Below are 12,999 nucleotides of genomic sequence, written 5' to 3'. Positions count from 1 at the left end.
TGTGTACATTAACACTGATATTAATAGTCAGTAGGCCACATTTTTCTTGAGTATTATAGTCTTGTATGCCTTCTTACATTAAAGGTGCATATTATTAACCTGAAGGCCTATACCTCTGCCAGCCACACCAGGTAATATAGCACATAAACCACTTGGTACAATCCTTTCTTTCTTTCTTTCTTTCTTTCTTTCTTTCTTTCTTTCTTTCTTTCTTTCTTTCTTTCTTCCTTTCTTTCTTTCTTTCTTTCTTCCTTTCTTTCTTTTTTAAGTAAAATAGGAAATCTACTCATATTTGGTGTTTTTAAATATATTCAGTCAGCTGGAGAGAAGAGAGGGAGACAGAATAGGGGAGGTACAGGAGAGATCAATCTCAGGCCAGAAGGGGCACATATGTGCCCCCAGAGGCAGCGGACAGAGCTATTTGCCTATCTGGTCACACTTTCCCCCCCCCCTACTTTTACCTGTTTATGCTCATTTTGTATTCACATGCAATCAGACAAAGGCTCACAGCAGTGCTTGCTAATGGCACCCGTCCTGCTGCAAATAGTCCTGGAGATTTATAAAGTGAAGCTAAATCCAAATCCCATCAGGATGCAGGGCAGCTCTTAAAGCATCAAATTTCTCCTCCTTATTTCCCCTGCTGGTAGGATTATGGTTTCAGGGTGGTGTCATGTTACAAAGCTGCCTGTGGTGTTCCTTGAAAAAATGTAATGTTCAATCCTATCTGAATAAAAGGTAATTAGCTGCTTCAGGGGCCTTTATCTAGATGTTGTCCCGTACCCAGTTTTGCAGTTAGAGATTAATAAGCCTGCATTCCATCAACTCTGTAATAAGTCAGCCTTTGGGTGAGAGGCAGGGTTTCCAGAAATGCATTTATATGTATCAAAAATGATCACTATCACTTTATTCTGTATTTTCTACTGTTGTCCATATTTTAATTTAAGCTGTAGGAGGCAATTCAATTTAAAATGAACACACAAAACATATACTTTATATGTGTGCTTCACTTTCACATTGGGTCCAAAAGCATGAGGCCTGGCATTCTTTGTAGTTCAAACTTGGAACATTATTGTGAACACATTTTTTTTCTCCCTCCAGGATATGAATCAACTCTGAAACTCTTCGTCAGTCACAGAGTATGCTGAATTCAGTGAATTAGCCCAGTGACTAACTCAACCAGGAAACACCTTCCAGTTCGAAGGAAAAATACTGGCACTCTTGACTAGTCTAATCCAATCTAATTCATCTTCATGTAGTATGGACATTTACATAAGATCCTTTATACTGGTAGATGCATAACTTCTGAACTGGCATTATGTTTGTGGTTATCAACTAGAAAGGAAAGAAACAATCTGGGAATGTTTCTGCAAATGACACAAGGATCATATATATCTCTAACCCAACCTGGACCTGGGCAGCCACAGAAAAAGAGCATATCATTTCTAAAGTATGACAAACTGTTAGGGTACAATCTGATGGATTATGCTCACTGATGTAGGAGGAAGAAGGTCCTGTTGGTGTGGAGAGGGAGGGACGAAAGAATGACAGATTTTACCTCATCCAGTAAGGGATGAGAGGAAATCACAGTCTAGTGGGGCCCCCGGCTTGCAGTTGACCTGCTGTTTGGATGGACTGCTAGACGGTCACTGTCCTGCTAGAATATACAGAAATGAAAGAAGAAGCTTTTTCATGAGCTAAGCGAGGGCTGACTCAGGATTCACAGCTACTCTGGGAATAATGAAATGCTTGCAATTTTCTTTTTTCATCAAGATGAGGCAGGCATGTGCTGGAAACGTCTGGATGAAACTATAATGCAGTTGCATGTTATTCAAATGAAAAATGTACAGCTAATTATATCTAAAAAAAAAAAAACAAAAACAAAAAAAAAAAAAAACTTGGAGATCAACATCCCAAATACAAGGGATGTTAATTGCACATGCTATTCCAAGTGCACCATGAATGAATGTGGTAAAATGTACAACTCATTTTATGATTATCATCATTTAAGCTGGATATGATGACTATAATGAATTACAGTTCCTTACATTTCCCCCTCAGAAAGGATACACTGTCCTACAGAACAAACACTAAACAAACAAATGGACATACAACCTTAACGACATACTGGAAATCATATTGCTTAAGTCGTGCTCTTATTCGGCTATTCTGTATCATTCACCAGAGACAGTGGCTGTGATGCCCCCCAGCGTGTAAAACGTGTAAGTGCCAGAGGGGCCCCACATTGACAGACGTCATCAGCGCGACGGAAGAGGACGTTCAGTACGGGGAGATTTCTGGCTGATTCATTGTAGTCAGTTGGTCCGAGTTGTTAGCACGCAGCTAAACTACTAGTATTTTAACTACCCGGAACATCCGACAACAGGTAACACACATGAAAACATAGGATAGGTTATGGCATTTTTAATTCTTAAGGCAAACCAGGTGAAACGGAATCGATTTAAATTATTGGTTGCTGCCTTTGTCATGCTAGCGGGCACAAGCTAACATCTACACGCTAGCAGCAGGCACCAGTTTGGCTCGGTAATGTCTCTGAACTAAACTTCAGCTGCAAGGTAGTCTAACATTTCTGGTAAACAGATAACGTGAAAGTAATATGCAGCAATAGTTTGAGCCAGAAATAATTGTTGGGTTTTGAATATGTGTTTGTTGTGTTTACGTGACTCAGGCTCAGCTGCTAAAGTGGACTAGCCTGCTAACTAAACGAGTGTTTTTGACTGTGACTTTTCTGTTTTTGTGTTTTGTGACAGATACAGATATGGACCGGCTGCTGAGGCTTGGAGGCGGGATGCCGGGCCTTGGTCAGGTAGGATTATGTGTCAGATTTATCAGTTAAAATTAAATTATAAATATAATTTAAAAACTGATCACGCTCCCTGTGTTGTTGGCCATCTGACGTCAGTGCCAGTAGTTTTGACAAGAGGTGTCTATTTCAGTGTCAGCGTTAAAATAATGTTTGTGCTAGACGCTATTAACTATAGGGGTAAACTTTCATACCTCAATGTTTATGCGAAATATCTCGATAGCTGCTGATACAAGACATGACTTTTGGTTCACCCTCAATAGATTTTAAGTGTAGCAAACGTGAAAATTAAGTGTTCTTCTAAAAACAGCATAATAATACCAAATGGACATAGAAAACGCAGTTACTTCATGAGGAGCTTTATTTATCAGAACAGACCAGTCACTGTATTAGGATAAGCCTAACACTAAATTTGACACTGTCCACATTGTTGCCTTCTGAGATATTGATATTTCGCTTGTTGGTATTTAGGAAATGACACATTGTTCAGCCGTATTTAATTGTGGCTTATGAATAAATAATGTAAAATGTATAGGTGAACTACCACATGTATGCATTTGGTGGCAACTGAACAACCAGTATAAAGACTGTTTGGGAAGCACTTTTAAATGTTTTTGTTTTTGGAAACATGTTTCTTCTGGTTAAAAAATCAAATCTTAATGCAACCTAGGCCAGTTTGATACTAGTTACATCGACCCTCCACTATATTCCTGTTCATTTGCTGGATTGCACAACATTTTTTGTGTTACAGTTCAGGATTCACCTTTGCATTATTGAAAAAATGTTTGAAAAATACAAATACACAGTTGGTTTGCAATTGTCCTGAGCCGCTCTTTGTAAGACCTCAAGTGGTAAATTAACAGCTGTTTTTTTCTTGGTTTGACTTGAAGGGCCCTCCGACAGACGCCCCTGCTGTGGACACTGCAGAGCAGGTGTACATCTCCTCTTTGGCTCTGCTCAAGGTAAGGCTACACCACTGCACTGTAACATTTTTGAAAATGATCATACAGATTTTTGCATTCTCAGTTTTCCCTGTAGTGATGTGGCTCTTTTTGATGTATTTGCTCCATGGCAGATGCTGAAGCATGGGCGTGCCGGGGTGCCAATGGAAGTCATGGGGCTGATGCTGGGAGAGTTTGTGGATGACTACACAGTGCGAGTGATTGATGTGTTTGCCATGCCTCAGTCAGGAACGGTATGTCGCTCTCTGATATGCAGGATTACTGACCACTGTGGCCCTGCTTCAGTGAATGTTTCAAACTACAGGCCACCTGTATGTTGTTAATACAGTTAAGGCAAATGACCAGTTATATCCCTGATGTATTTGGCACTGACAGCTGTGCTTCAGAGTGTGTAGCGCATCCATGTGTATTTCATTTTTACGTCATGTCCAACAGCATTAGTAACGCCACTCTTCACAGGTGAAACTTGGAAAGGTATTAGTCTCAACTCTTCATTGCTAAAGACTGCTCTCTACCTTACAGGGTGTGAGTGTCGAGGCAGTGGATCCTGTCTTCCAGGCCAAGATGTTGGATATGCTGAAGCAGACTGGCAGGTGAAACCTCACTTAGGATGCAGAGTTTGAAGAATGTCTATCATCAGTATTTGCACACATTGTCAATGAAATTCCTGATGCCCCCAAAAAATTGGTCAAAGAAATCTAACTGATTTTTTAAAAAATACACATGAGTTTTGGTTTTTCAATCAGAAGACATCCATTGTTTTAACTTTTTCAAGTGTTTTTTCATTGAATTTACACACACGTATAAGAAAACGTAGGAGTTTTGTTTTTTCTGTAGTAATCAACCATCCCTTAATCCTCTATAAACATGTTCACTATCCTCTGCTCATTTCCCTCATCAGGCCTGAGATGGTGGTGGGCTGGTACCACAGTCACCCTGGTTTTGGCTGTTGGCTGTCGGGGGTGGACATCAACACACAGCAGAGCTTCGAGGCCCTGTCCGAACGAGCTGTCGCAGTTGTAGTGGACCCCATTCAGAGTGTCAAAGGAAAGGTAGGTATATGTGAATGCTCCAAATAAGCGTTTCACTTTATTCTGTATCTCTTGGCAGCTCTCGTCTGTCTTCACCCACAGTTTACCATGTTTAATATTAACAATTAAATTTGAATCCCAACCGGATTATAAATAATCTGTTTGTTGTATCTAAATGGGTTTCATGATCTTCTACAGGTTGTAATTGATGCCTTCAGATTGATCAATGCCAACATGATGGTGCTGGGCCATGAACCAAGACAAACCACATCAAACCTGGGGCATCTGAACAAGCCCTCTATCCAGGTAACATGTTGTAAATACTGACACCGTGTGGGTAAATGTGAGTTTTCTTGGCTTAGATGGTGGTGATGCCTCCCACCTCTGGAACATGCACTCCTACTAGCATAGGATTGAATCACGACAGCCTTTTCTGTCCTCCACTCAGTTTCCCCGCTTGGATCATTAAGGTTTCATCCAAATATTTGTTTGACCTTGAGCAGAGACTCGACTTTCGCAGGGTGTCTGGGACTCTTGAGTGTCTTAATTTATTTGTCCCAGCCAGGCTTGATCAGGAAAATGTCATGAAGGATACGAATGTTCCTTTCACTAATTCAGATGATGATGAACATGCAACAGCAACATTTGCCGTGTATATTGTGTTTAGTGTTCCTAACTCTGTGCTGCTTATGTTTTCAGGCTCTGATTCATGGACTGAACAGGCACTACTACTCCATCACCATCAATTACAGGAAAAATGAGCTAGAGCAAAAGGTTTGAATCATGCACCTTAGGGTTACAGAGTCATCCAGTGTTTTAAACAGGACACGTGTAACAAGTTTGATTTGTTATTTTTAGATGCTGTTAAACTTGCACAAGAAGAGCTGGATGGAGGGCCTGACCCTGCAGGACTACAGTGAGCACTGCAAGCTCAACGAGACCATTGTCAAGGAGATGCTGGAGCTGGCTAAGAATTACAACAAGGTAAACCATCGAGGAGAGTCAGAGAGATTTTAGATTCTCTTCCACAACCATTTTATTGGTCTTTTTTTATTGAATTGAAACATCTTAGAAAGGAATTGAAGATACCCAATGTACTTTACCTTGTAAACACACTTGGTTTTATTTACACTCAGACTTTCACACCAAAACTCAGTGTGTGTGTGTGTGTGTGTGTGTGTGTGTGTTTGTGTGTGTGTGTGTGTGTGTGTGTTCTTGTGGCTTTATTTTGTAATGTTTTGAAAGTTTCATCATTTACACTGATGTGTGTAATAGGTCACTCCCATGCTAAATGGGGGGTGGATGAATGTGCACTGTAGTGCCACTAGTGGTCACAAACAATGTCAGGCTCCTTTGAATATATCAAATATGTGCAGTGTTGCTTTCTGTGTTGAGTGAGTTGAATGGTGTGTAATTGTAATGAGTGGAAGTACACTGATGGGTGAGTGTTGTGATAGCAGGGCGTTGCTGCAACTAGGAGAATTACTGAGAAAAAGATGTAATTGATGCTTATACTTTGCCACTGCCGTTAGAAAATTCTGAAGCTACTTTCTGGTATGTAGACATAAAGCAACCCTGCCTCCTGTGTGTTTATGCTTATGTGCGTTCTTTGACCATAGTGTCCAGTGTAAAATTAAACTCTTTATTTACGTTATGCAGGGCTCTGAAGGCTCAGTGTAGCATAAAATGTGCTCATTCTAATCAGCTAAAGGAGCATTACATATCCACAAATGAATGTGCATGCACATATACATGCTCCTCCTGAGTACCTAATTAAAAATGTTCTCTTTCTACCCCAGGCTGTCGAGGAAGAGGACAAAATGACCCCAGAGCAGCTGGCTATCAAGAATGTTGGAAAACAGGTAACAATAAATTTCAAGCCACAGCAAAAATGCTTATGCACCTTGACTTAAATAGCACTGGAAAAACAACGCCAAAACCTTTCAATGCAGATTGATGTGTCACTGCAAAGCCATGTAGATCAGAGGGCTTTCATTTTGTTAGTTGTAGAACTTTGTCTCGCTTTTGTAAAAAATTTGTCTGAAAGAAAGAAATACTAATTTTGCCTGTCTTGGAAATGTTTATTTTTTTGTCCCTTCTCTAATCTTTTGCTCCTCTGTCACTCCTGCAGGATCCCAAGAGGCACTTGGAGGAGCACGTAGACGTTTTAATGACATCCAACATTGTTCAGTGCCTAGCTGCCATGTTGGATACTGTGGTTTTCCAGTGAGGGCCATCTGTGTATAACTGTTAATATTGCAACCCCTGTTTTCTTTTATATAAAGTAAATGTATGTATGAAACTGGTGACTTGTGTCTGGTGTGGATATGCATGTGTGGTATGTGTGTTGTTTCTTACTATCCCAAGAGCAATTTACAAACCTCTGGCAGTGCAGCTGTCTTTTGAACGATTTGAATTAAAGTATATTTCTACAACATTTACCCACGTACATTGAAATTTTACAAAAATTGTGAATTTACATTTTTAGCTCCTGTTTACACTGGGCATTCAAGTGTATCATGAGCAAGCAAGTAGTCCGACTGTCTCTAACCATTAAAAATATTTAATTGGATAACTGTCTGACTCCTCAATGCATTTTTTATGCATTGAGTGTATTTATGTAAACAGTCTAATATTATCAATACATAATGTTGGCCTACAAGGATGAATTACTGGCTTTTAATGCAGTCAAATCATAAGGGGGCTCATTTGGTGTATTGCTGTAATACCACTGCTAACCACTAAGTGGTGCCCTGTGTGATTAGTTCATACTAGTTGAGCAATCTTGAACAGAGACATATTTTAAAAGCAGGGATCAAGGTGTACTATATAATGATTTAACAGGTTTGGCAGCTTCAGTTGTAGATAAAGTTATTTGAGGATGCTTGTCAAATACAGCAGCTGAGTTACTGTCTCAGTAAAAGCACACTACGCAGACTTCAACTGTTCTTTTATTCAAAGTACAGAGGCTGATAGAAGTGGTAAAACTGTAAAGGTGACAGAAATCACTAACTTCTACAATATGTCACTTTTTTTACATCTTGTGTTCTGTGATCTGCACTGTAAACTACAGTATATCACTACTTTGATTCATTGTGGTTTTCTTCACCTCAACTTAACTTGACCCCTGTATCTTATGTGTTATAGGTTGAGGATGAAGGCAGCTCAAATAACAGGGTGAACTTTTGCCTTTTGTTCCCTGCATTTCACTTGCGTCTGTTTCTGTGCAATGTACAGTACTCTGACGAAAAAAATATGTAAAATTAGGAAGTGAAAGAGGAATTACATTTGAAATCATTTCCAGTGAACGAAGCAGTTTTTTGTGGAATGCCACATAACTCTGTGTCACTTCTTAGAGGTGGACGGATCGGCAAAAGACATCGTAGAATCTCAGACTTTGCTTGCATCTGCTTTGGCTTGATTAGCATGGATTGTAAAAACAATATACTGTATATGACAAGGCATTTGAGTTATTACATTTGGACCGAGGAGTGAGACTCATATCCTTGACCAGCAAGTGAAGAAACATTTGAGGTGCATCAACATTATCTTATCCATCGGGATGTTCTCCTCTTGTGCGGGGAGTTATGTTGTCATAGCTGGAACCGAGCCGAACAGCCAGTTTCACTCTTAGTTATTGCAGTATGGTGAAAACAGGTCTCCATGATGGGTTTACAGGATCTCAGCCAGAGGTACCAATGGTACTGCATTAACTCAGATGACACCAGAGGACTTGTAGCATATGGTTTTTCTCACCCTGCCCAGTGTATACTAACTAGACAGAGTGTTTTGACTGAATGGTCCCCTGCCAACACATGGACCTTTAGGGTCATTGGGTGACATCATTTTGGTGCCTGACCAAAACCAGTGCAAACCACAGAGGGGGAAATTGGCCTTCCTCCTTGAGAATTCTGTAACAACTGTGGAAGTCTAAGGCTGTTCGATGCAATGCATTCCTTTTGGCCAATTGGGAAATGTCAGAGTGGGCCCCACTACAGCGCTTACGGTAAATTCATAACCCAAATGTTCGCGAAATGAGCTTTTTACGGAAAATCTTTAGAGAGGAACTGCCAAGACACATGTATGTTACTACTGACCCAGGTCAAGTCAACATGAATCCAACCCCCTTCAGCTTATATATCATCCTTACAAAAGCTGTTCCAGTGGAGAAGTTGTATGGAATAATTGTGGAGATCCTTCTAAAAAATGTAATTGGAGTATCTATCTGAAATTATGAAATTGTGAGCAAGGAATCTAAAAAAAAAAAACGCTGCAATTATTTCACATTGCTGTTAGAAGATGCTTTTTTTGAAAATGGTAAATGAAAACAGCCGATTCCCAAAGATGGTTTGTGTTTTTGCATGGTAAAAGCACAACTATGATCTGCCTCTGTGGATCCATTGTTTGTAAAATCAAAGTCTGAAAGGTCAAGACATGGAAGGGGGCCATATTTTCCAAACGGTGTGTTTCTGTGAGCACGCATTTTCATGTATGTTTAATCTCCTTTGTTTTTTTAAAAGGCTGAGCCAAGGTATTTTCATTCTAGCCAGCCAAGACCACGGAGACCTTTGCAGACTTTCCCCTGTCCTGATGGAGAAGCCAGGAGATGTCTCATGGAGATTACAGACTTAAAAGTGGTGGGCGTGCTTGTCCCCAGACACATATGCATGCACCGTGCATAGAAAGCGTACGGGACAGTGAGTCACACAATGTTATCGCTTAAGAGCCGTGATAACAGACTTCCCCTCAGCGCATTTAAGTATGGCACACAAGTCTGAACCAGCTCTCTTTTTGAAAATAGTCTAAAGCAGGTACAGGAAATTGTGCCATGGAAGGCTCGGTGTGTGCAGGTGTTCATTCAAACCCAAAACTAGATCACACCTTCACCCGGAGAGGAGAAACAAGTCAGCAAAATCAAGTGCTGTTGCCTTTGGTTGGAAAGAAAACCTGCACACACTCGACACACAATTGCGCATCCCCAGTCTAGACGACACACAGCTGCAATCCTTCTCTGTTATAACTTCTTGCAGTAATTTTTCCATGTGTGTCTCAGGACGGTATGATAAATTCCCTTAGGAGCCATGACGGAACATGTGGAGACTGATCCGCTGGGGTTGAAGAGAGCTGGAGACACTCTAAGTGATAAATACCGAAAGAAAATACTTGGGGTTGAGCCATACAGTGGTCAAACAGCTGAACGCCCCCACTTCTCCCTATCTTCCATCTCTTCGCCTCATTGTATGGAGGCCCCAGGGAGAGCCGACCTATCCTTTGCCCCTTCCTTAGTCTGCGATTCAAAGGAGTGTTTTGTTGCTTGGTTTGTGTCCTCCACCTTCCTCACGTTGCAAACCGCTTCCAAACAGATGTGCTAAAGGGGGAGTGAGTAAACAAGATGAGGGCTTCAGTAAATGTTGGTGCCTTTTGGTGCGGTGCAAGAGGACAGATCACTCCCATAAAGCCACAGCCAAGTACACAACTCTCTGCTCAGCCTCAGTGGAGTTAATCCAGAGGATGACATAAGAAGGCTTTGTAAGGATGAGTGCATGCAGATGCACAGTAAAGGGTGTTAGAAAACATGAACAATTATTTAATGGAAAATGTACAAACACAAATACAGTTTCTTGTTCTTGGGAAATTGCTTGAAATCCTTGACGGCTGAGACAAATGTTGTGTAATGAGGTTTTGGGACATTATGCACTTTTATTTTCCTAATGATTCAAGATCCGCAATGAGGTATCTGAAAAGAAAGAACTTCTTTCTTGGTGTTGTCTTGTGGGAAATAGACTCATCTACTATGCAAGCTCTTTTACCAGTCCACTGGGGGGCAAACGTGTGTATGTGTGCATACTTGCTTGCATTAATGAGCAAGTGTGAGTGCTTTTGCATGTGCCTTTACCATTACATGTCCATCTGTGTGTGCATGTGTACACATGGGTGTGTGTTTACATGTGTGAATGGTTGTGCTTTACACATCTGGAGGTGGACCTCTTTGGGGCTATAACCTACTCACCCATCAACCTAGATCTGCTTTCACATGGCCTCCCCAGTGCGCAGTGCTCTGTGCTGCTCGCTCTTTTTCTCTCCCAACTGTATTTCACCTCTCTTCACTGACCATTAAATATGGCTAAGCTCAGTTAACAAAGACCATTTGGACATCTTGAGTGTAATGCAATCTGCCAGACAGCTGTGTTGTATCAGGTTGGAGCCTGACTCCCTCGGTGTGCCCCACCATATCGGTCAGAGTGCCCTTAACACAGAAATCTTCACTCTCTCTACACATCCCTGCAGCCAAGCAATAAACAGTCCACCACTTCTCTCCACCCAGTTCATGTTCCCAGCCAGGATAAGACAGATGGGCAGGGTGGCAGGGTGGTAACTGCACTGTTTTCTGTCCATTGGTTATGTATACAAGATGTGAAAAATGGTGCCTGCTACTGTAAGAGGCAGCAAGGCATCTGTGCTTGAGATGTGTGGAGTGTGGGAGGTGTATTTGCATTTAGCTCTGAATCAAACGCAGAGCGGACAGAGGTCCTAAATCAAGGTTTGCAGTATCACTAATTATCTGCAGAATGGGCCGACCCCATGCAACAAGCCGCAATGAGAACATGCCGAATAAATGAATGGCAGCCGTGGCAAAATAGTGATGCTGTTTCTTGGACTTTAGCATACAAGCCTAAGATGGCAAGTCCAACCGCGGTTCACCTCAGGAAAATTCACCAGTGCTTGTGGTATGACTGCATTTGCTCCTTATATGGGTGAATGAAAGAGAGGGTGGATTCCTTTGAGCGGTGTTACCAGGCAGAATATATACTTATTACACAGGGTAAGGGCAAAAATAAATGAGAAACAACATGAGAAGGAAATCAAGGGCGTGGTAGTACAGTGATTGTTTTTCTTTCTCTCTTCCCTTAATTCTTTGATAAGGTTAGAACAGCTGATATGTAAGGGGTTAAAACATAAACAATTCACAAAGACAACATCAAATGATTTATTATGTTTATGTCTGATAAACTTCCTGTCCATTCACTTGATTTCTTTCTCGTGCTCTCTCTCTTCCTCTTTACCTCCCCCTCCTCTCTCTTACATAAAAATACACACATGCTTGCATGGGCACACACACACAAAAAAGTTGTGGTAACCCCTGATCTGTATTTAGCACTCAAAACCCAGCATAAAGCAGCATGACAATGGGTCCGTTCCCTGGCCTCTCTGTCACACAGAGCAGACTAGAGGGTGTGATAGTCAGGGTGTGGAGAGATGAGAGTCTGCTAGTCTCTCTTGGTTTGTCCTTATAAGTCAGAGCGACCTTCTCTGAACTCCATCCGTCAGCACAGTGACTCATAGGTGTCGTCTGTTCTGTAGACTCACCCCTGGCGCTGCCTCCAGCCTCCTGAGGAGGGTTTTCTGTCAAGGAACACACAGACAGTGCTATGATTTTATTAATAGTTTTGTCTGAGTGAATGTGTGTGTGTGTGTGTGTGTGTGTGTGTGTGTGTCTATGATACACTGGACTTGTTAATTATGGGTAATAATATGAATGGGGCTTTTCCTGTGCTCTGGGCCATGTCATTATTTAAAGGAACAGTTCACCCCAAGTACCAAAAAAAAAAAAAAAAAAAAAAAATCAACCCTATCTGTAGTGCAGCCTATCTGTCCCGATAGTTTCTCTGTGATTTGGGAAAGTTTTCAGTCTGCCACGATCTTCTTTGTCTCTTGGCAGTCCAATAAATGGAGCTGAATGGATATGTTTTTAATGGAGCTCAAACAGTCAAAAATGTAAATGTGAAAAACTCAACAGCAACACATCTTTCCAGAAACAATGACATGAATACTCAGCATAGCCTACAGTTGTTGAAGGTGTAGAGTTATGTTGAGAACTATCTGCCTCTGGTTAGTACTTCTTGGGGGTGAATCGATCAGGTTCGTCAGTGCAGTTTTTCTCATGTACATTTTTGACAGTTTTAGCCCCACAACTCATCGAGTCCCATGGTATCAGGATGCCGGGAGATCAAGAAGATTGCAGCAGACTGGAAACTTCACCAAATCACACAGAAACTATCGGGATGCATAGATTGTCCTATGCATATCCTTTTCTGTATTTTGGATGAACAGTTCCTTTAAGTCCTAAAGCCTGGGGGCAAAGTGCAAGTGCAAGTGCAAAGTGGAGAGGAAGGCCAACAGCTAG

General features: G+C 41.3%; 1 protein-coding gene and 1 long non-coding RNA gene across 2 annotated transcripts in view; both read left to right on the top strand.

Annotated features, from left to right (window-relative positions):
- Positions 1-12,999, top strand: part of LOC115354599 (uncharacterized) — a 19,720-nt gene extending 6,721 nt beyond the window's left edge. The window contains exons 2-3 of the long non-coding RNA XR_003927785.1: positions 1,160-1,163; positions 12,988-12,999. This is a non-coding gene — a long non-coding RNA (uncharacterized LOC115354599). The remainder of the gene's footprint in view (positions 1-1,159; positions 1,164-12,987) is intronic.
- Positions 2,236-7,121, top strand: psmd14 (proteasome 26S subunit, non-ATPase 14). The gene is made up of 11 exons (XM_030045005.1): positions 2,236-2,383; positions 2,769-2,824; positions 3,712-3,783; positions 3,897-4,016; positions 4,306-4,376; positions 4,685-4,835; positions 5,013-5,120; positions 5,514-5,588; positions 5,673-5,798; positions 6,614-6,676; positions 6,946-7,121. The coding sequence occupies exons 2-11, from the start codon at positions 2,777-2,779 to the stop codon at positions 7,042-7,044; spliced, it is 933 nt and encodes a 310-aa protein (XP_029900865.1). The 5' UTR covers positions 2,236-2,383; positions 2,769-2,776; the 3' UTR covers positions 7,045-7,121.

Source organism: Myripristis murdjan, chromosome 3, assembly GCF_902150065.1.
Source record: "Myripristis murdjan chromosome 3, fMyrMur1.1, whole genome shotgun sequence".
NCBI lineage: Eukaryota > Metazoa > Chordata > Actinopteri > Holocentriformes > Holocentridae > Myripristis > Myripristis murdjan.
This window is presented reverse-complemented; position numbering and strand designations above follow the sequence as displayed.